A 22,044-nucleotide genomic window follows, 5' to 3' on the forward strand; every position below is an offset into this window, starting at 1 on the left:
TATATTGACTTTTCTCACTGTGTGTTCCCATGCCATTCAGTCTGAATGAATGTAACTTAATAAGAAAACAGATAAGTAGAACAGTATGTCAGAACTCTAATGATACTATGTAAATTCTGTGGAAAGGCTGCCTCAAGTTATTTTGGAAAAGCTATTGTGTCAGTGGTGTATTTCCCCTTTGTTATTTGGCATGAATAAAATGTACAACATATTTGAATATTTTTGAAATTGAGAAGTCTAAGCTTGATGCCCTCAGGCAGAAAAGGCCTATATTGTATATGTAATCCACTCTGTTTTTCAGATTTTTATGGTTAAATTATTTGAGAAAATTGGTGTAATTTGGAGGGGAAATGGAATCCTGTGGAGGGAGACAAATGAAAAGCCTGCACATTGTAGACTGAGACATTCTGGCTGAACTTACCAGCCCTCCTTTTCTTTGATTCAATCTGTCAGAGGTAGGAAACATCATCTAACTCCCATTAGGTCAGTGGAATTGGAGGTAGCTCAAGCTGTGAGGTCTGTCCCTTGATATTTGATGACTTCTCACCTTGCAGTTGAGACTCTGGTTCTCAAGGGACTCCGATCCACCACCTTCAAGGCACTATGTACCTTTAACTTAACCGTTCAGCCTAGCAGTGCAGTTGGCAATTCATGTTTCTGCTGTGACTGCCTAGAATCTCTGAGTCTCAGGGGATCACAACCTTTCTTTTTAGTTTCGGAATAGAGAACACTAGAGGAAAATCCATTCAGCTTTTTTCCTCCAGTGTTTCTCTCTCAGCCAGCTCTGTGGAGCTGTACTAAGAGTCTGTTTGGTAAAGCTTATAGAAAACAAAAAGCTGGGTAACAGTGGCATTTCAACCAATCACCCTATACATAGGTGTACAATAAATGAATATGTGGATATTATAATTAAGAAATACACAAGAAAGTTAGGCTAAACAGATTATCACACTAAAGAATGGATGGAAAGCTTGCCCTTGTCCTGGATTCACTGAGAAGACTCCAGGAGGAGCAGTCTCCAAAGGAGATCCTTCTCCAGTGATAGTCAGCTCTTAAATGGGATCTAGGAGAGGTGGAGCCAGGCTCCAGCCCTTCCAATAGCACAGGAGAGTTGTCTTCACCTGTGCTGCCAGGACTGACTCATTGCTCACCTCCAGTGATCAATCAGAGGTTCAGGCCATGATTCAGCTGTTCCCATATAATAGGTTTCTGTGCGTATAATTGTGAAAGAAAAGAGAGATTTTCTGAAATTGAATACTTGAACAGTTTGGTAGAGGTCTTAACTTCGTCTGCTGGCTTGAACTGCACTTGCTTTATTCTTCATTAAGCGCATATTATTATTCTGAGAAACTTGCAATTCAATTTCAGTATGCAATATACCAAGTAATGATTGAGAGGCCATACGAGATAGTGCAAGTCACAGGGAATAGATCTATTATTGCATTTTTAATTAAACAGGACACCTTGCCTTCCTTTCTCATTGAGACAGAATCACTGAAATAGTAGTAGAACTCAAAAGATGAATTCTCCGGAGTGCAGTTTATTCAGGAGAGCTTGTAGGAACCTCATTTTTTATTAATTATGATAAAGTTAGAAATTAATTATTGCATAGGAAAATAGGTAACTTAAAATAGTGTACTGAGAGTACTGTAATACGAGGAGTGTTTAAATAGGCAATACAAAGTGGTACACAAAAAACGTTTTTTCCTATTAGGGCGGATTTTGGAATGGCATTTTATTCCTGCTAGACTTTTCAAAATTGGTATTTTCTTATTCATATTGCAGAGATAATAGTTCCTTCCATACTCCCAGCTCAAAAATTGTGTATTGCTGCTGGTATTGGCAATTTTTTAAATACTCCAGAATTTGTGCAAAGTTGGAGCAGTTAACAGCAAAATAAAAGTCAGTTTTCAGTATTTCCCAGTATTAATGCTTATAACGAACTGTAGCATGTTGCATATCCCAAATAGACTGAGAGGATGCTGTCTTTTAATAGAGCTGCCATCAATATTGGTTTAGTTTGTTTTTTTTAACAGCCGCACAGAATTGCTCTGCTGTGCTTAACTGCCGCCTTCATCAGTAACCAACAGTAGATTATAACATGAGCACTTGCGAATGTGTTCATCTTTTCGGCACCGTGAGATTAGAACTGTGTAATTTATAATTGTCAGTCACTTCAATCATAACCCTAGAATCTATTAATTATCTAAGACTGGAAGGTAATCATAATTTTTCCTGAATTCAGTGCAGATAATTGCACTCTCATGGTTTTAGGAATGTTGTCTTTTTTTTCCTTTTTGTCTTCAAAATAGAAAGCAGCAATGCATAGGAAGAATGTGCCTAACACAGCTGATTTGCTCACAGTGTGTTTAAGATAAAGGTTGGAATTCTAGAAAGGCTTGAGATTTATGAGTAGTTTAAGCAAATAGGAAATCATTGGTTTATGAGTCATTGCTGAAATGGGGATACTGCAAAATATTATGTGCACTGCTGCTGCAATCCCCTGAAATCTTGTAAGGAAGGAACATAACAGAAGAGGAAATAAATTTAACTATGAAAGATTGACTTAGCACAAAATATATTTCTTTTATTGGATCAATTTACAAAAAGGAGTGTATGATTAATGAAATATACATCTGAATTGCAATTGGGAAGTTTGACACAAAGATTTGGTAGGCTACTTTGAGATGTGACATCGCTTATGAGCCAGAAATAGGAAACATTTGGAAAACAAAATTATCCAATTTTCATGTGAAGATTTTGCTCTTTTATCTTCCCCTGATACACTTGATAGCAGATCGTGCTGAGCATTCAAAAAAATACTAGTCCCAGTGTTTTGAGAGAGGATGCTTCCAAAGCAGTTAAGGAGTAATGACGTCGTAGAGACATCTTTGCATGTTTTTGCAGAGAATGTAGTGCATTATTTTACTAAAGTAGTGAAGCTAAACAGTGTGACTGTAGCCTTTAGTAGAAGAATAAGTGTAGTATGGGGGAATACTAAAAATGTATGTATTGGTTTTGCTTGACGACAGTAAACGGCGGATGTCTTGAAGTGCAAAATGTGTCCTTTTAAGAGCAGTATTGTCATTCTGGGATTTCTTTGCTTCAAACATGAGCAGTACTTCACTTCAACATGTGTGAGAGGCATTGTTTCAGCTGCTGGTTCACCGTGTGACGCTTGAATGAGAAATGTTTCAGTGAAATAGGAACATACATTTTGTGAGCCTTACTGTTTATGGGTGGGAGGGTAATATGCTATTGGAATGTGCGCTCCAACTTCACAGGGTTACCTGTAAGAACAACATCATTTCCCATACAATCATCCTCATTCCAGCAGCACTTGTGCATTCAACACATGGTTTCTGGTTATGATGTTATGAGGGTGGAGTGGTTGCATCTGTTCACCTTTCATTTGTGTGTTGATGTGGCATTTATATTAAGTAGGAGTAATTTTTTTTCCTGATTTTTTTTTTCTTGTGTCACCAGTGCACCTATTCCATTCTTCCATCGCTGTGCTCCTGTGAACATTTCCTGCTATGCCAAGTTTGCAGAGGCCCTGATCACCTTTGTCAGTGACAGTAGTGTCTTACACAGGCTGATTAGTGGAGTTATGACCAGCAAAGAGATTATAATGGGACTTTGCTTGTTGTCACTAGGTAATTGTTTTTCTCATTATTAGCTATTTACTGCAGTAGGAGATTGTTAACACCCTCTAATCACAATATGAGAAGAAAAAAACAAACAGACATGTATTATAGCATTAAGCCCTTAGAAAATGGTTCAGAATGGTACATATTTTTTGACAGCTAGATGACTTCTTCAGAAGCAATGCATGTGCATTCTTGTTTTTTTTTCCTCTTCCACTGATGGGAGATAGAAGATGTGGGACAGGTGATTAGTTAACATTAGTTTTGGTGTAGTTAACAGAGCATCTACATTCTCCTCATTTTTATTAAAATATTCACGTTTTTCTTTTATAATATTCATCTGCCAACTGAAGTCCCTTTCCAAATAAAAAGAACAGAGAGGTACACAATACTATCCTTCTTGTTTTGGTTTGTTTAATTAAAATTAATTGTGCAGGGATGCTCGAATTTTATGAATGAAATGTAATTTATGTTACTCCATCCTCCAAAATAAATAAATAAATAAATGAAACTTCAGGCCTTTGAAAAACTCAGCCAAAAAGCTATAAATTCCCAGCTGTATAGAGGTACTGAATGGTTTTTCAGTTAAAATACAGGCCTTTTCTGGCTTGTAAAGTGACAAACTACACAAGAATGAAGAGCTGTGGTAACAAAATATTGTAAATTAAAGTGTAATGCTAGTCACTCACATAAATTACTTTCCTAATGAGTATACTCCTACTAAGTCTTTTTTCTGAGTATACCAGATATAGTAAATGTGAAATGGAAAGCACCAGACACTAGTCATGCATATGAGCAGTGTGAGGTTAAAATAAAAGGCTGCAAAGCTGTAACTGAAAAACAAGTCTTTCTGTTTTAATCTGCCTTTGTAGTTACAGCAAATAAATAAATAAAAAGTAGAGGCTAGTTACCACTCAACAGAAACAGAAGACGATTATCTTTTCAGCTCTCAGAGAGCTGATTATTGTTTTACCTTGTAATGATAAAATAACTATCCAGAATATTCTGAAAGTTAGTGGCTGAATTATTAGTGTTATTTTGGGTTAAGAGGCGGAAGTTTGTACAGTGTTTCACATACAGTTAGTTTTAACTTGAAAGAGAAAACTGTGTGATAATTTCCACTTTTTTTATATTTTCATAGTTAATTTACTTTTAAATAATTGGTTAGATAGTGTGATTCTCTAAGCCTGTTTTTAGTAGCTTATTATTGTGTACAAATAGGTATGTGGAAATGTCCACTACTCCCTAAATTATAGATGGCTGACACTGAAGATGTCTTTTTAATATGTAGTTCCTGAATGACAGTGGAACTGTATGAGCAGAGCTTGTTAAATAACTCATTTTGAATGTTGAAAATAAGCACAAAGTTGTGTTCTTGAGGAGGCGTGCTCATGTTACTAGACTCGAGTACTAACATGTCTTGCTGTCTGTTATGTCATTGTCTAAATACATCTGTCTATACGTACGCATTATGTTTTGTATGTAGTGTACCATGTACATGTACTTATACTATCTTTTGTTTTAATCAGCAGCACCAAAGCAGGAGATGTAGAGGTGCCTGATTTCCTTAACTGTCTGTGCAGTGAGTCTGTAAGATGCAGAAAATAAATCTGCCTAAAAATTATTTTGAAGGCAGTCTGATCTTAGTGCAGAGGAAGAATTAGAAACGCTATTCCTACTTGAAATAATTGCTCTGCTTATCTCATTCATCTTTTTTTCTTTATTTTTTTTTTCAGTGTTGTCCATGATTTTGATGGTTATAATCAGGTACATTTCAAGAGTGCTTGTCTGGATTTTAACAATTCTTGTCATTCTGGGATCACTTGGTAAGTTGTGTTCATCTCTAAGTTTTTAGGTGCCCTGTTCTTTTATTTGTTTTCTATGTCTACAGACTAGCAAAATGCTGCTTTTATTTTGGAGCTATTCCTTTTTGTTCAGCTTTCATTTGACCTCCTTGTAATTGCAGTACACTCTCAGATAGCATGTTGCTCCATAGGGATTTTCTGCACTTCTTGCTTGGCAAGCAAGCTTCTTTTCAGCCTCACTCGTACAGTCCTAACCGCTGCCTTTTGCTTAACTTTGCAATCATATCAGCAAGCTGATCTGGATATGTTGATAGCATACCAACCCATTGGGTGTACTCAGGCTTTTGGGAATCAAAGGGCAGATGTTGTTTATGTGGCCTCAGGGTATCTCAGGACATAGATTTGTCCATATCACCGTGACACATTCATGATATCCTTCAGTCCTCCTACAGGCTATTTTAGGCCTGTCCTTAAAGAGAGGAAGCAAGGATGGTTTTCTGTAATTTCTAATCAAATCCTATTTCCATTGACCTAGGAAGTCCTGCGTGACCTAGGTAATGTATGAAGTAGAACCAGCCATGACATCTTGAGCATAACCAAAGATTGTCCTATACAAAATGATTCTTAGTCTGCATTATCTTCTATGAAGGTTATATTCTATATTTGTAATAGCAACAGATGTGTGATGTATAGACAGATGAATATAAGGGAGGAACAAGAAAAAAGCCACTGAATTAGAAAGTACTAGCAATGTGATTTTCAATTTGTATTAGCAAGGGATTGGAAAAGAAAAAAAAAAAAAAGCAGACTATCGCTTTTTTTTTCTGCTTACTGATCCCAAGGTCTGTGACCACAGAAGAGAGAAAAAAATACATATATATTTTCTTCGTAAGCTTTATTATATATTTTCTTTACTTTAAAGTAAAAATTAATAAGAAACTCTATCTTTGAAGACAGCAAAAATAAAGCATTTAGTAAACATAGAGTTTAAAAATTGTCTTTAGGAGAATGTAATAATACCTATGTAGTAATTAAAACTGATAGTGGTTTGCCCAGCAGGATGTGATCATTAAAGCCAGTGGGTATAAGCTTTTGGGATTTCAGCAAAACTTTCAATACTGTTTCTCAGGGAGTTCTTCTAGGCAAAATATCCAGCTTGACAAAAAGATAATACAGTGAATGAACTGACTGGCTGACAGGTTCCACTGAGAACGTTACAGTAAATGTAAGGTAGGGTAGGTAGGGTTCCACAGGGCTCAGAGTTCCTGTAATGTTTTTTTTTAAATGTCCTGGGTTCAGGATTCAAGTGCATACTAAGTAATACAGATGACACCAAATTGAGAGGAGCTGTGGAATTTCTCAAACATAGGGAGGCCTTGCAGAGAGATCTTGACACGTTGGTGGGCTGGCCAGTCAGCAACTGCATGAAGTTCAACAAGAGCAAGTGCTGGATTCTTTACTTAAGGTGGGGCAGCCCTGGTTATATGTACAAGTTGAGAACAAGAGGCATAGAGCAGCCCCGGTGGAAAGGGATTGCAGGGTTCTGTGTGACAGCAAGCTGAACATGAGGCAGCAGTGTGCTGTGGAGCCCAAAGGGCCAACTGTACCTCGGGGTGCAGCAGGCCCAGCGCTGCCACTGGGCGAGGGGAGCGGCTGCCCCCTCTGCTCTGTGCTGTGCGGCCTCACCTACAGCACTGCGTGCAGGTTGGGTGCTGCAGTACAAGGACATAAAGCTATTAGCATCCGAAGGAGGGCTGTGAGGAAGGGCTATGTGTGGAGGGCAGGTGCTCAGTGCAGAGCAGAGGAGCTGAGGGCAGCCCTCAATGGCAGCTGCAGCTCCTCACAGGGAGCGAGGGGCAGCGCTGAGCTCTACTCTGTGTGACAGTGACAGGGCCTGAGGGAACGGTATGGAGCTGCGTCAGTGAAAGGGTCTGCACCAGAGGGCGGTGGGCATTGCCCCAGTGTCAGAGTTCAAAGAGCGTTTGGACAGTGCTCTGAGACATAGGGTTTGAGTTTTGGGTGGCGCTTTGTGGAGCAGGAGGTTTAATTTAATCCTTGAGTGTCCCTTCTAGCTCAGAATGTTCTGTGGTTCTAGAAAGGCAGTAAGGAGGCCATATGTAATAAGCAATGAGCAGTACAATGGGATGCGGATGTGGCCAGAACACAGACAGCTTCTTCAGAAGTGGACTGTGGGAAAACTCAAATGGTTCCCGTGACATTACCCATGCCCCCTTTTATTGAAGAAGTGGCAGCAGCACATTTTTTTGCTGTGTGAACATTTGTGTTTACATCTACCAATTACAGCTTCCTTGGTCCTTATGAGTCCCTTCCAACTCAAGATGTTCTATGATTCTTGGGTAACCAGACTGAATGAAAGAACTTAATAACTTTTCTTACTGTAACTTACTGTTACAACGTTCTAAAAAATTGCAGCCATCACAGAGACTGAAAAAGGACGTGTTCTCAATGAAATGCACTGCTTATTCTTTATTTGATGTATGCTTATGAGATGCCAAAAGAGCACCCTCCGGTTTAGAGCTCAGTAGAGTACCTTTAGCAAAGTCAGTGTGATCTCCAGATAAGCTTATGGAGATGATTAACAAGGAATAACAGAAAAGAATACTACAAGAGAAAAAAAAAAAATAACAGCTGCAAAGGTTAGTTCATTGAGAGGCTGGAATCCTGTATTTAAAAAAAATTCTAACTTGAAAGACAGGTAAAATATGCAATTGAAGTACTGGTTTAAAGGCTAGGTTTTCATAACAGTGTTTAGAAGAAGGTATCATATTGTATTGGCCTCCTGGCCTTTCGTTCTATTTAAACCACAGTACCTTTCAGTGATGTTTTTGCAGTGCCTGAAAGACAATGTCTTGATGCACATGTAGCTCTGTCATTAATCTGAGGTGCTGTTTTCAGGGTCAAGACTGTTCCTTTATTTCTCTGTAGATCTTCCCGGAGATTATAGGTTCCTCTTTTTCCCTTTGATATTTTGCATCCTTACCGAAAGTTCACTCTTGGTTTCCCCTCCTGAATCTTTGTATACATCTTGTCATATAACTTCAGCATTTCTTCTATTGCTCTTTCTTTCCTTTCTTCACTTTTACTTCCTCTGTTGTCTGTCTAATGATTGCTGTTACCTAACTCCTAGAGTTTCCTATGAATTAGTTGCATCACACACTTTCACTCTAAAACATAAAAAGCTGTAGATCTTCTAAGCGGGCACAGTGGGATGAGATTCTGGAAAGAGTGTATCAAATTGAGAAGACAGAAACGGAGGAGAATTGAGCATTTCTCCATCCTTTGAAGTGAAAGGTCTTGCACCTGGGTTACGATAACCCTCCACTGTCACTACGAGCTGGAGGATGTAAAGACAGCACACAGTCCTGCTGAAGAGGACTTGGGGGTAGAGGTGGGTGGCAGCTGGACGTGAGCCAGCAGTGTGCCCTTGCAGCCTAGAAAGCCAGCTGTATCCTGGGCTGTTCCAAAAGAAGTGTGGTCACCGAAGCAAGAGAGTGATCCTGCCCCTCTGCTCTGATGAGACCTCACCTGGAGTACTGGATCCAAATGTGCAGTCCTTAGTACAGGTGAGACATGGACCTGTTGGAATACATCCAGGGGAGGGCCACAAGAAATGATCCAAGAGATGGATCTCCTCCTCTACAAGAACAAGCTGAATCTATTCAGCACAAAGAAGAGAAGGCCCTGAAGAGACCAGGTAGCAGCCTTTCAGTGTCAAATGGGAGACTGTAAGAAAGAAGGGGACAGGCTCTTCAACAGGATGTGCGGTGACAGGACAAGGAGAACTGGTTTCAAATGAAAAGGGGAGATTCAGACTAGATATAAAGAAGAAGTTATTTATGATAAGACTGATAAGACACTGGTGTAAGTTGCCCGGAGAGGTGGTGGATGCTCTGTCGTCCCTGCAGATGTTCAAGGTCAGGCTGGATGGGGCTCTGAGAACATGATCTAGCTGTAGATTATCTTAAAGGATCTCTTCCAATTCATAGGATTCTGTGATTCTACAGATTCGTATTGGGTTATCCATTTGTTTCATTGAATCTTCTGTTTCAGACCAGACTTGAAAAAATAAACTTCTTAGTTGCTTTGGTACTAGATGTGACTGTATCACAGAAAGAGCATCTTTAATATGACTTCTGTTTTCCTCTTCTAAAACACAGGTGGAACAGGAGTCCTGTGGTGGCTCTATGCTAAAGAACGAATGTCTGCCAGTGCTGTTGAGACTCAAATAGCCAAAGAAAATCGTCAGGCTCTCCTGATCTATGCCATTTCAGCTACTGTTTTCACGGTATGTTTTTCTAGTTATCAAATGATTTTCTTGTCTGACCTTTCTGTTTGTTTATTCAGGTGTGAGGTTTATATCTCGCAAGCTTTAAATGTTTATTTCTACTACAAGTTCTGCTGCAATGTCTTTTTTTCCTTCTTAGCATTGTTCTGTAATATGTTCTTATATCAGGAGGGAGCTCTTAACTCTGCATCTGTTCTGTTGTACTCTAAGATGTCCACAGAGACCTCCCATGAATATGAAGCTCCCAATCCAGTTTCACTTATGAGATTTTTGTTAGGCTCCCAGTTCAGAGGTACTTTGCAATTTCAGTTTATTTAAAAGTCTGCTCGTATTCCTGAAATCACTTGTTCCCAAATTTCTTCCACTTACACAAGGATCTTTTTGAAAGTGCTGGCACAAGCTGCCCAGTGAAGTTGTGGATGTCCCATCCCTTGAGGTACTCAAAGCCACCAGGTTGGATGGGGCCCTGATCAATATTATCTAGTGCCTGATTTAGTAGTTTGTAACCCTGCCTATGGAAGAGGGGTTGGAACTAGATGATCTTTAAGGTCCCTTCCAACCCAAGCCATTCTATGATTCTGAAATATTAACACTACTAAACCAGTGTGTGTTCTCTCAGGCATGTTATTCACTCAGAATCATTGACCTCGCAACTAAAAATTGTCAATGTTTGACTAACTTACATGACAAGTCCACCATACAGTGTCCAAAAATGAATGTTAAATTGTTTTCTTTGTTAAATCTTCCAATCTTGCTGAATTCATTGCTATAACAGCGTAACTGAGGGTGAAATCTGGCATCCTCTTGTAAGCCTGTAGCTGATGATGATTCCAAATAAATAATTTGAGATTAGAATTCCCTAAATATGTAATTTGGAAAATAATTTCTCACCAAAAGAAGCTGATCCAGACTTTACATTTTGATCTTGTGCTCGCAAAATAGAACATATGTTAATTTTCTTTGTTTAAATATCCCAACTGTGCAAAGTATTTGCTTGCTTATTTTTGAGTTCTCTAAAATGTGATTTGTAAAACTTCTTCTTCTAGGTTATCTTGCTTTTGATAATGTTAATTATGCGCAAACGAGTAGCTCTCACAATTGCCTTGTTCCATGTGGCCGGCAAGGTCTTTATTCACCTGCCACTGCTAGTCTTCCAGCCATTTTGGACATTCTTTGTGCTTATCCTCTTCTGGACGTATTGGACCACAGTCCTACTTTTCCTTGGTACTACAGGTAAACAGCTCCCAGGCTTATTTTGAAAATCATACTATATTTAAGCCAGCTTTTGTATGTTTTGAAGAGATGGTAATGTAAGGGCCATTGCATGCATTTGCTGTCTCCAAAACGTAAGTACACTGGAAGTGTTAGTATTTTCCAGATTATTAGTGAAATATTCTTCGATTTTTCTTCTGTTTGTACATGTTATTCTGAGAGAAGCTAGTGTACTCTGAATTTCTGCCTGTTGTAGGAGCATAGACGAGGTCTTTGTTCATGATATGGTCTTGTCAAGAGCTCCTAGAATTAGTCAGTCTTAGAGGTTCAAGTCTTAGTTACTTCAGTAGAGAAGCCTAGCAAATGCTTTTAAAATGGAAGATGCTTGTTTTAGTTTGCAGTTAATTGTGGACAGTAAAGGCCATAATTCATCACCAAAACTGTAGAATTTGAAAATTACTGCTAATTCAGTGTATCAGTGTTTCGGATCATAGAGCTATTTCTGTAACGATCACTGTGTAAATTATATCAAGAATAAAACAGACAAATCAAGAATGAAAATATAATAAAATTATTTTTATTGGTACTTGGTAGGTCTGGTTGGTCTTGGAAGTTTTCACTGTGTGGCTAAATGAAAAAATAATAATGTTGTAGCATTTTGAATATTATGCATATTATCAACGTTAGTGTATTTTTTCAACTGCTGTTATACTGATTGTCTCAAAAGGTATGTCTTTTTTATGAACTGTTTTCCTAAATCTGACATCTAGTAGCATGAGTGGAATTTAGGGTGGCTCCTCTCTGAATGGTTATGAACAGCTAATTACTGATTCTTTCTTCTTAATTTCTAGGTAATCCTGTCCCAAATGAAGAAGGATTTGTTGAGTTTCGGATGACAGGCCCCCTGAAGTACATGTGGTGGTACCATGTAGTAGGACTCATCTGGATCAGTGAGTTTATCCTAGCCTGTCAGCAGATGACAGTAGCAGGAGCTGTTGTGACATACTATTTCACAAGGTAAGGATAAACTTAGGTTTATTGTGAGCAGCCTAGAAATGCAATTAAGAGAAATAATGAAAGATAGAGCTTTTGGGGAGAACACTTCCTGCCTGCCTGAAAGCTGGAGGGTGGTTGAATTGTATTAACCTGTTTTATATCATGTGAAGTTTTATAATAACATGTTTTGCTGGTTATGGATGATATTCTGGTGTTTAGGATTATCTACCTTGCAACACGTGCACATTGTGAAAACATGGGTGATGGACTAGCAGAAAAGAATGCGCCTAGAAGGCTATCTGTAGTACTAATACTAGTGCTTATAAGCTCCATAGAGACTGAAAAGCTACTGGCAGCATTTTGTTGTTATTATTTTTAATTGCAAAATAATGGCCTTTAAAATGGCTTTCATTAGTCTTTCTTACTTCAGATTGCTCAGGGTATTAATAGATTCATTATTTACATGTAGATGCTCACAAAATTATGTACAAATATTAAAGTGATACTAAATATGTATGCGTTAAAACTCCTTATTTCACTGCATGTCCTCAGCTGGGTATTAGAACATTACCCTGGCTATTCTGCATGTATCTGCTGGCTGCTCAAGAAAGCAATAGTAATGCTTAGTAATGCTTAAGCAGTGTTTTTTAACAATCTTCAGGCATTAGAATTTGGTTTCACAGAGATAAGACTAATTTCATAATCACAGGCTTGTCCAGATAATTTCATCCTAGCTTTAGAGTTTTGTCTTTAGTGTTTGAAGACTTTTCTGAAGTTAAGGGTGCTCAAAATGTACACAAAATAAGCGAAGATTTTCTTGTTTAAGCCATTTAGGATCCACTTTTTTCCCCTGGAAACCAAACCAACAACAGAAAAAAAAACAAACAAACAAAAAAACAAAAAAACCCAACCTGATATCAGATGTGTTATTAGTATTTCATGAGAAAAAAATGGTATTTCAACGATCTGAAATACTGTGTTTTGGTATGTGGAGCAGAACTGTTGCAATATTTTTGTTAAGGAAAAGAGTCAACGATTCTAATTATCTGTTTATCACTTTTGTAAAAGCAAAATAGAAAAATGCACATCATTATTCAGGAATGAATGAACCTTCACATTTTCTTGGTCTTTTCAAGACAATATAATGCAGGTTCTTTGGCTAAAGAGCAGCATGAATAAAGGGTGTTGACACAGTATTTAGCAGTATTGATTTAATTAAGCAAGCTTTTCATGTGAAGGATATGATTAAGAAAAACTATAAGGGATATCCATCAACCCTACTTTATTCTTGTGATATGCTATGAAAAGTCTAATTTTTATTTTAATGGGTTTTCAAATAATCATACAGATATCATTTGAAGTGCATAATCACAAATGTTTAGTTTGTCTTTTTTTAGTTGTGACTGTTACCTGAACTACATTTGATTTCTTATCTGCCCTAGTCTCTTTAAAATATATCAAATGTAAGGCAAGTAAATTAATTTACTGTGGTGACAGAGTCTATACTTATTAATGATGATGTCCTCCAGTATACCAGTGAAATACATCTGAGAAGTTGTTATCGGATGCTGCAGGGTTGTAAAAAGTAAAGAACTATAAATGTACAGAGTAAAGTTTTACACTGATGCAGGTTAACAATGCTTGTGTTTCATTTCCTTTATTGATTTATGTATTTGCCCTCACCTGAAAGTGTATGATTTTACTTTCATGTGAAACTGTCATTCCTTAATAGGAAGTTTAATTTAAGATAGCAATTATCAATTGTTCCATACGATTAGTCTTTCTTGAATTTTGAAGTATAATTCTAAATTGAAAAATGACTTGGTATTAAGTAAAGGGCATGAAGATATTTCCACAGCAAATATATATGGAAGAATGTTTTAGATATGTTTGCTGTTTGTTCACCTTAGCAGGAAAGAGTTCTTGCAACTCGGGCAACAGTAGATCTCAACATCGTATGTGATAGAGTCATCATTCAGTTACATTTACTTGACAAGGAGATAGTGATCTGGTTGCCTACGTATAGGGCTCAGGCCTTAAATTTCGTGTGATTGTGTCCAAAGGGGGATTTGACTTCCCTCACCTGAGCCCTAAACGTTATTTGGGAGAAAATATAGGGAAAACCTGTTTAGTTATTAACTTTTCATGGTGAAGTTGCACAGAAGTTATTTTCATATGATGAAGACTATTTCTTGACCTTTTTGAATGAAGCTTGCATGAAAATAGTTTTCTCTCGAGATGGGAACTCTTTGCTTTTTTAATACGTGGTTACTTGAGGATATGGTAGGTAAATTAGACATCCAAAATTGTGACTTGCACAGACTATCAGTGTTTTATGTGAACAATATACAGTCACAACTAGAAGGGGGGTAGGAAATTCCTTTTGCAGCCAGCCTGTTGGGAATTGGTAGCAGTTCTGTAGGATGACATTAAATGCATGTTGATTATTCTATGTCATTCTTTTTTCAACAGGGAGAAAAGGAATCTGCCATTTGCTCCTATCCTGGCGTCTGTTAACCGCCTTGTCTGTTACCATCTGGGAACAGTTGCAAAGGGGTCTTTCATTATCACATTAGTGAAGATACCACGAATGATTCTTATGTATATTCATACACAACTCAAAGGAAAAGTAAGAGAAATAGATTCCATATCCTTTCTGAAACTCAAAGCCAGATGTGCTTGCAGATAATTTAGTTAAACTTACTGTGGAGGCTGAAAGTGTGATTTTGAAATATTTGGTCTTTCAAGGACCATAAGACTGAGAGTAACTGCTTGAGTTAACAAGTTAATTATGAGTTACTTGAAACATGAAGTAATATTATTTTCTTAAGATCTGCTCTTTTTACTGTCTTTTTACTTTGCTTACCTACATTTTGTGCTTTCCTAGGAAAATGCTTGTGCTCGCTGTATGCTTAAAGCCTGCATCTGCTGTCTTTGGTGTCTAGAAAAGTGCCTGACCTATTTAAATCAGGTAAGATTTTCAGTATTCAAGTTTTATGTAAAGTAATGATGATTTATGTGATTCGTAGAATGTAATATTAGGCTGACACATAATGTGTTGTACTTTGAAGCTGAACTGGACAATGGTACTTAAATCTTGTCTTCGTTACTGAAATTAAAATACAAGGATTACATTAGTCTTTGTTTACGTTGCAAAGGTGAAAGCCAGTATTGATCTTTGCAAAGTTTGTATATCTTCACATTAGATCAGATGGATTTATTTAGAGGTTGGAGGTGACCCTCTCTAAGTCCTCTGTAAGGCTACATCTGATTTTAAAAATGTTTGCTATGACAAGGGACTGAACCTTTTTCGGGTTTAATATTTCATATTTACACGATTGAAAAGCATTCAATTTTCCCCATTTTCCCAATTTTTTACTCCTTCTCCTATTGCCCTTTTGAAAGATCTTTCATTAAGTAAATCTTCTCTTTCTTCTTCCCAGAATGCATACACAGCCACAGCTATCAACAGCACCAACTTCTGCACCTCAGCAAAGGATGCCTTTGTTATTCTAGTGGAGAATGCTTTGCGAGTGGCTGCCATAAACACTGTTGGGGATTTTATGTTGTTCCTTGGAAAGGTATGTCTTGGCAAGCTTTCCTTAGCATTGACTTGTACCTCAGATAGAAAGTGTTTTAAAATTCCTTTTTTTTACTTCTCACTTTATTGCATCTACACCATGTACAGAAGGAGCTGTCCTAAGTTAGGGTAGGTAAGCAGATGATATGCTTAGGTCAAGTAGAAATGGCTGAATTATGAGCTTTTGCATGAATACATTTTTAGGGAGTCAGGCGAAGTGTGGCCAGAAATTCTGAGGATGTGTGTGTTTTTGTAGTTAGAAATGTAAAATCTTAAGGAAATGAGCATTTCTTCTGAATTCTGCTCTTCTGGTTTTTTTGAAAGTTGGCACTTCGTCGATCGCCATTTTTGACAAAATTGCACTGGAAGGCAGTATGGGAGTATGCAATTAAGAACTGTCAGTTTAAGCGACAAAGTTACTTATACTCTGAGAAATGAAGTAGACTAGAATAATTCCTGTGATCAGTCAGTCTTTTGTCTCTCTAGGAACTCCCCTGTACTTGGTGCTTGTCAGACCATACCTGAAGTAGTATGTTTAGTTTTGGGTCCCCCTGTACAAGAGGGACATTGAGGCTCTGAAGCATGTCTAGAGAAGAGCAATGAAGTGTCTGAAGGCCATGTCTCAGGAGAATTAGTTGAGGGAACTGGGATTGTTTAGATTGGAGAAGAGGAGGCTTCTGGGAGACAATGCTCTGTGCAGTGATTTGAAAGGAGATTGTAGAGAGGTGGAAGTCAGCTTCTTCACCCAGATAACAGAATCCTGATGAGAAGGAATGGCCTTCAGTTTTGCCATGGAAGATGCAGGTTGAGTATTATGAAAAACTTCTCAGAAAGAATGGTAAGGTATTTGAACACGCTGCATAGGGAGGTGTTGGAGTCACCTTCTCTTGAGGTATTCAAGACCATGTAGGTGTGGCACTAATGAACATGATTTAGTGTGTGTAATGGTGATGGGTTGATGGTTGGACTTGATGTGGGACATATTTTCCAACCTGGACAATTTTGAGATAGAGATCTGTAATCCAGTAAATTACTAGCTTTCTGAGGATTTAATTATTGATAGTGTTATAGCAAATAATTGCCATTATTTACTAGAATTTGATACTTGTCCACTTAAATCACCTGACATTTTCCCACTAGTTGAACTGTTTTCCTTATTACAATTCTTCTTCTTCTGTTAAATCAGACTTCAGTGCACTGAGCTTTAATCCAGTAACTAAATCAATGAGATGTGTGGAGAAGTAAATATATAATGAAAATATAAATGCTCTAGGGATCATAAAATACATAATGCAGTTTTGTGGAGGAGTCTGAAATGTGTTAGAGAACATCTCCTGTAAAGGGTCTCTTTTAAGATTATTAGAGAAATACACCAGTAACAGAAATGTTAAAATGAACAGTGCAGTTTGTTAAAAATAGTATCAACTGAACAGTGCTAGGTTGCCGCTCCATCTCTACAATCCAGCCCTGTGTTTTCATGATACAGTTAAGCTGACCTATTCTTCAGTTTGAGTTTCAGCTGCAGTTCGTAATAAAAGGTTCATAAATGTTAAAAATGTTGAGTATCCACAACAGTTGTTATTCTGAAAGATGAAGCTGATACCTAAGGAAGTACCTCCGTAGTTTTACAGAAACATATGATGCGCATTTTGTACAGTAAAACCATTGTAATCTGACCTATAGTCAAATCTGATCATTTCCAATTCTGATCTCCTTTCTCTGTATGGAGTCAAGTCAGTAAAGACAAACGTGGAAGATGTTTTGGCTAAGTTAATTCCTACAGCAAAGTAAAAACCATACCTTTGCCCCAAGCTTCACCCCCCCCCAAGACAAACAAACCAAAACCAGGCACAGTTGCACCTATGTTGTTCTGTAACATCTGGTTCTGTCTTTTATTAATAATTATAAGAGTAATGTTTTTTTGTTGTGAGAATATTCTGTAATACTAGAACTATTACCAGTTGGATATAAATGTAATTGGACCTGAAAAATACCTTGTGTATTGAAGGATGTGTTTGAAACTATTTTGATTTTCATTTGCTGGGCTAACAAATAAAATGTCATTTCTATTCAGAGAGGTGGGGAGTCAATGGTCTAAAGATGCTATCATTGCTAGCATCTGCAACCTCTAGTTATAGGATTGGCAAAGCAAGGAAAGCGTAACTTGAACTATGACAATAGTAATGATAAAAGCCTTTTGATGATTTATGTTTTCCACTTCAGGTCCTGATTGTCTGCAGTACAGGTTTGGCCGGGATTATGTTGCTGAATTATCAACGAGATTACACTACCTGGGTGCTGCCTCTCATAATTGTCTGCCTCTTTGCGTTCCTGGTTGCTCACTGCTTCCTTTCCATTTATGAAATGGTTGTTGATGTCCTTTTCTTATGTTTTGCCATCGATACAAAATACAATGATGGAAGCCCTGGGAGGGAATTCTACATGGACAAAGTTCTCATGGTAAGTTCACATAGCTCTCTGAGTCAAAGCATATAGTTCCGTAAGGTGGATGTCTTGAGAATGCAGTGAATGCACTAGCTGGGTATAATTTTTTTTTTTTTTTTTAAATTTAGATTACCTCACTGTCTTATTCATGACTTGATCAGCCAGGAGTGCTGTGATGAGCATTAGATAAGTAGTAAGGCCTCCCTGATTTGCAGTTATCAATGCTGACTTAAACTTGCCGTCAGCTAGATGAGCAGCCCTCATACAGAATCATACCTTTGGGTATCATTTCTTGTAAATGATGCAGTGCAGAAGAGAAGGCAGCAAAACAGCGTGGAAAGATTTGCTAGTTGTTCTTTCCTAAAAAGGACCTCCCTTGTGACGTGGAAGAAAATAAACATCAGAATATTCTACCTCACGTACAGTTAGTGACCACATTGAAGTTTTTCTTTTCAAATGGACAGCAACTTGAAATATATCGTGCATAAAAGCTACTGGTTTTATGTTCTGTGCAGGAGCCTAGATTCTATGTCAAGACCCTTTGCACAGTTCAGTTTTTGTTGTTCTGTCTTATTCCCTGTTCAGTCTACCTGGAGAATGAGACACAAAAATTCTGCCCCTCAAATTGTTCAGTTTGTTGATGAGTAGATGACTTATTTCTTGATAATGTTTTACCACTTTAAGTGGCCCTTTTCACCCCCAGATGTAGGCTAGAGGATGACACTTGTGATTTCTTAGTGTAATTTTTTTTTCTGACTAACTTGTTGGAAAGTTGTGCCAAGAATTTAACATTAATTGCTGGTAAAACACTACAGAATTTAGGGTATATGGTAAAAGGGAGTACTATCTGATGACTTGCATTTTAGTACAGAGCAGTAAAATGCAGCGAAGATCAATCACAAAAACATTGCAGTTTTCTTTAGTCAGCAGTCGGTATCACAAAGTGCTAGTAGTGAAAGTTTACTGAAATTGATACTGAGTGCTTGCCTTTAAGAGGAGAAAATAGATGAAAAGCACCTCAGTTAATCTTTGAGTAAGTAGTTTTGATTGGGGAAAATTTAAAGAATGTGCTTTCAGGGAAGTCAGGAAAATAAACAAGACTTCGCAAGTAATGATCTCCAAGTCCTTCTATTTAATGGTGTTCTGCCATTGCACTTAATTCTTAGGACAGGATTTAGTAACTGCAATTTAATTTTGTGACAATTGCCCTCCTACCTTCCTTCCCCAAAAAAAGGGGAACTTTGTGGACATTACAGAAGTTGTTATGGCACCCCATGACACATGGTTGTTTCTTCAGAATTTGGTGGTGGAGAACCGTGTGGTGGCTCTTTTGATATTTCATGAACAATTTTACTCCAAAGAAGTGGAAGAAGGAAGTTGCACTGACTTTTTGAGCAGTTACATCTCTGAAGTTTTGTATTTAGGTTAGATATTTGAAGTCTGCTCTGAGAAAGCACTTTTCATGTTACTGCTGTTTTTCAGGAATTTGTGGAGAATAGTAGGAAATCTATGAGAGAAGCTGGCCGGGGAGGTGGAGCTGAGGGCAGAGAGCTAAAACCAATGGTAGGTGCAGATGAGGAGGTGGCCATCCTCCAAGAGTTTCACTTTTACTTCCTCTCCCTCTTTGTCTTTACTGACTGCACTTCTTCAGGAGAAGTTTTTGTTCTCTGTATCACTCAAGACGTTCTGCTTTTTCTGTTTGTGAGCTTGCCTATCACCTGGATGGCAGAGTTTTTGTCACAGCTGAGACCATCTCCTGTAAAAGTAAGATGAAAGGAACTGTGTCATATGAAACAAATGCACTATTGTTTCATCAGGCTTAATAGTGAATGCTGTGAGGTATACAGATAATCTTAACTTCTGAGAATTTTCAAAATAATATGACTCTGGAATTTGTTTGACTATTCTGACTTCAATCTGCTTTCCATTCTTGAAATAAGCTATTTTTGTTTTACAAACACTGTAAAAGCCTGAGGAATACTACTGAGCACATCCATTGTTGCAAAGTAGAACCAGGCATTTAAAGCTGTCACCAAATTATTTTATAGAGTGCCAAGGGATTGTGTACAGTAATTCCTTTCAACCTGCTCAAATGACATTTCTCCCAGTTGTTTGTTTTTATTGCCAACTACTTATGTTGCTTGTCTCTTTGTGTGCTCTTTCCATCTCACACTGTCAAATATGCAGACAGTGAACAGTGCATCATCTATGCTTCCGCAGCCTGTCTTACTTATGATGTGCCTATTAGGAAGGCATTGCATGTCTCAGTAGCCTGGAATAAGGAACAGCCTTACATGGTACAAGTAACAGATAGGTGGATCAGTTTGGAAGGTGGAGAACTGAGAGCATACGATGGAAAGCCAGGCTGGGCAAGGTATGACTTGTCATCGTGCAGTATGACTTTGTGAAATACAGTCATCTTCAATCATTAATTTCTCAGAGGGGCCTAACTCAGTTCTTCACCAAGTGGACAGTCTGTTAATCTAATGGGATCCGAATAGGTGTATGCTAATAACTAGAATTTTTTTAGTTATATACCTGAGGCCATGTTGCATGAGCACTTTCTGACCTAGCTGGAATGAGTTCCTGCTGTAGAATTGATAGATGTGTAGCTTTGCGTGTTTTGCTATTTCATTATAGCATACCAGTCTCTAGATTTGCTTATGCCTAAATGCTTCTGTGTCTGTACATTTTAAAAACAAATTCTATGCTCGTTTACTGTTTCCTTCAGGGAGTAATTCTAGCTGTACAGACACTTACGTTAGGATTTTCAAAGTGGTCTAACAATGAAGCTGCCATTAAAATGATTGAAAATTGGGTTTGTAGACCCTCTAGTCACATTTACAAATATTATCCTTCAAAAATTTTATGTTAATGTGAATCAGTAGTTTGAATTAGAGATTAAGTGGTTTTCTGCTTATGCTTTCCTCACTGCTTGCACAGACCAGTACTCTGACCTGTCTTGACACCTAAAGCTTCATTATGAAAGCTTATATCCATTCCCCTCGTAAAAAGGCAAAGGAAGTACTGGCAAGTCAAGCATCTTTTTTGTTCTTGTAGAAACATGACTCTAGGCAACTGAGCCTGGCAGTGATCAGAACTGCTGGAGAAGATGCTGAGCTCTTGAGTGTCATGTGCTGAATTACTCCCATTTCTGGTGCTCATTTGATAGTCTTGTTTGGAATGGATGGGGCCTTGTTTTCTCAAGAGGTACCCATGTTGGGGTGTTAAACCCAGATGAATAAGATAAATATTAGGTCCCAACTTCCTGACAAGGGCTGTGAACAACATAGGTAGTGGCAGTTATTACATCTGGGAAGTCTCTGATACCTTGCACCAAAGCACCGATAAAGGTTTCAGATACGTCGGATTAGGATCATTAATAGGTCTGTTCTGTAACTGTAGCACCTGTAGCCCCAAAATTGGATGTTTCAAAATCAGATTAATTTTTCTTCAAAACAAACAAAAAAAATTCTAACAAATAATCTTTAGTATTTTGCCTCAGTTTTCTCGAAATGGTTACTTTCTAGGTGTGACAATTCTAAAAATGGAGCACCCTAAATGCGTTTGTATTTTAGATAGATAGATACCAGAGGTGAGGAAACATTTAGAACATTCGGTCTCCAAAGAGACTGCCAGGAAAACCTTTCTCTACTTTCTTTATGGTTTCCAGTGACCCTTTTGACTCAGTTTCTCCTTGACCTATGGCATTTGTCTAAGACTATACTGTATGACTTTGTTTTCTAGGCCTCTGGAGCAAGTTCATCTTGAAACTAGCCAGCCATATTGGAACCCATTGACATTCCAAAACAATATATATATACATATATATATATATAAATATATATATATATATATAAATAATCAGCCAAAATCAGAGAAAAGGAACAGGGATTTAATACTTTTTTTAACAATTATTTTTGTGAAACATGTACTCTTTTCATACGGGTGGCTTTTACAAGCAGCTTTATCATTGTTCCATTTTTTAAAATTTATTCATTGTAGTCACAGAAATGTTGATTCTTATCGGCTTGATATTTCACAATCTGGAGG

General features: G+C 37.8%; 1 protein-coding gene across 1 annotated transcript in view; it reads left to right on the forward strand.

The window, feature by feature from the left end:
* Nucleotides 1-19,764, forward strand: part of SLC44A1 (solute carrier family 44 member 1) — a gene marked incomplete at both ends in the record, with an annotated part of 60,879 nt that extends 41,115 nt beyond the window's left edge. The window contains 10 exons of the mRNA XM_079548240.1: nucleotides 3,487-3,656; nucleotides 5,384-5,473; nucleotides 9,631-9,758; nucleotides 10,805-10,991; nucleotides 11,822-11,987; nucleotides 14,439-14,595; nucleotides 14,854-14,937; nucleotides 15,410-15,547; nucleotides 17,770-18,006; nucleotides 19,474-19,764. Coding sequence (XP_079404366.1) covers nucleotides 3,487-3,656; nucleotides 5,384-5,473; nucleotides 9,631-9,758; nucleotides 10,805-10,991; nucleotides 11,822-11,987; nucleotides 14,439-14,595; nucleotides 14,854-14,937; nucleotides 15,410-15,547; nucleotides 17,770-18,006; nucleotides 19,474-19,764 — 1,648 coding nt within the window. The remainder of the gene's footprint in view (nucleotides 1-3,486; nucleotides 3,657-5,383; nucleotides 5,474-9,630; nucleotides 9,759-10,804; nucleotides 10,992-11,821; nucleotides 11,988-14,438; nucleotides 14,596-14,853; nucleotides 14,938-15,409; nucleotides 15,548-17,769; nucleotides 18,007-19,473) is intronic.
* Nucleotides 19,765-22,044: the final 2,280 nt, after the last annotated feature.

Source organism: Tetrao urogallus (genome assembly GCF_951394365.1).
Source record: "Tetrao urogallus genome assembly, chromosome: Z".
NCBI classification, from domain to species: domain Eukaryota; kingdom Metazoa; phylum Chordata; class Aves; order Galliformes; family Phasianidae; genus Tetrao; species Tetrao urogallus.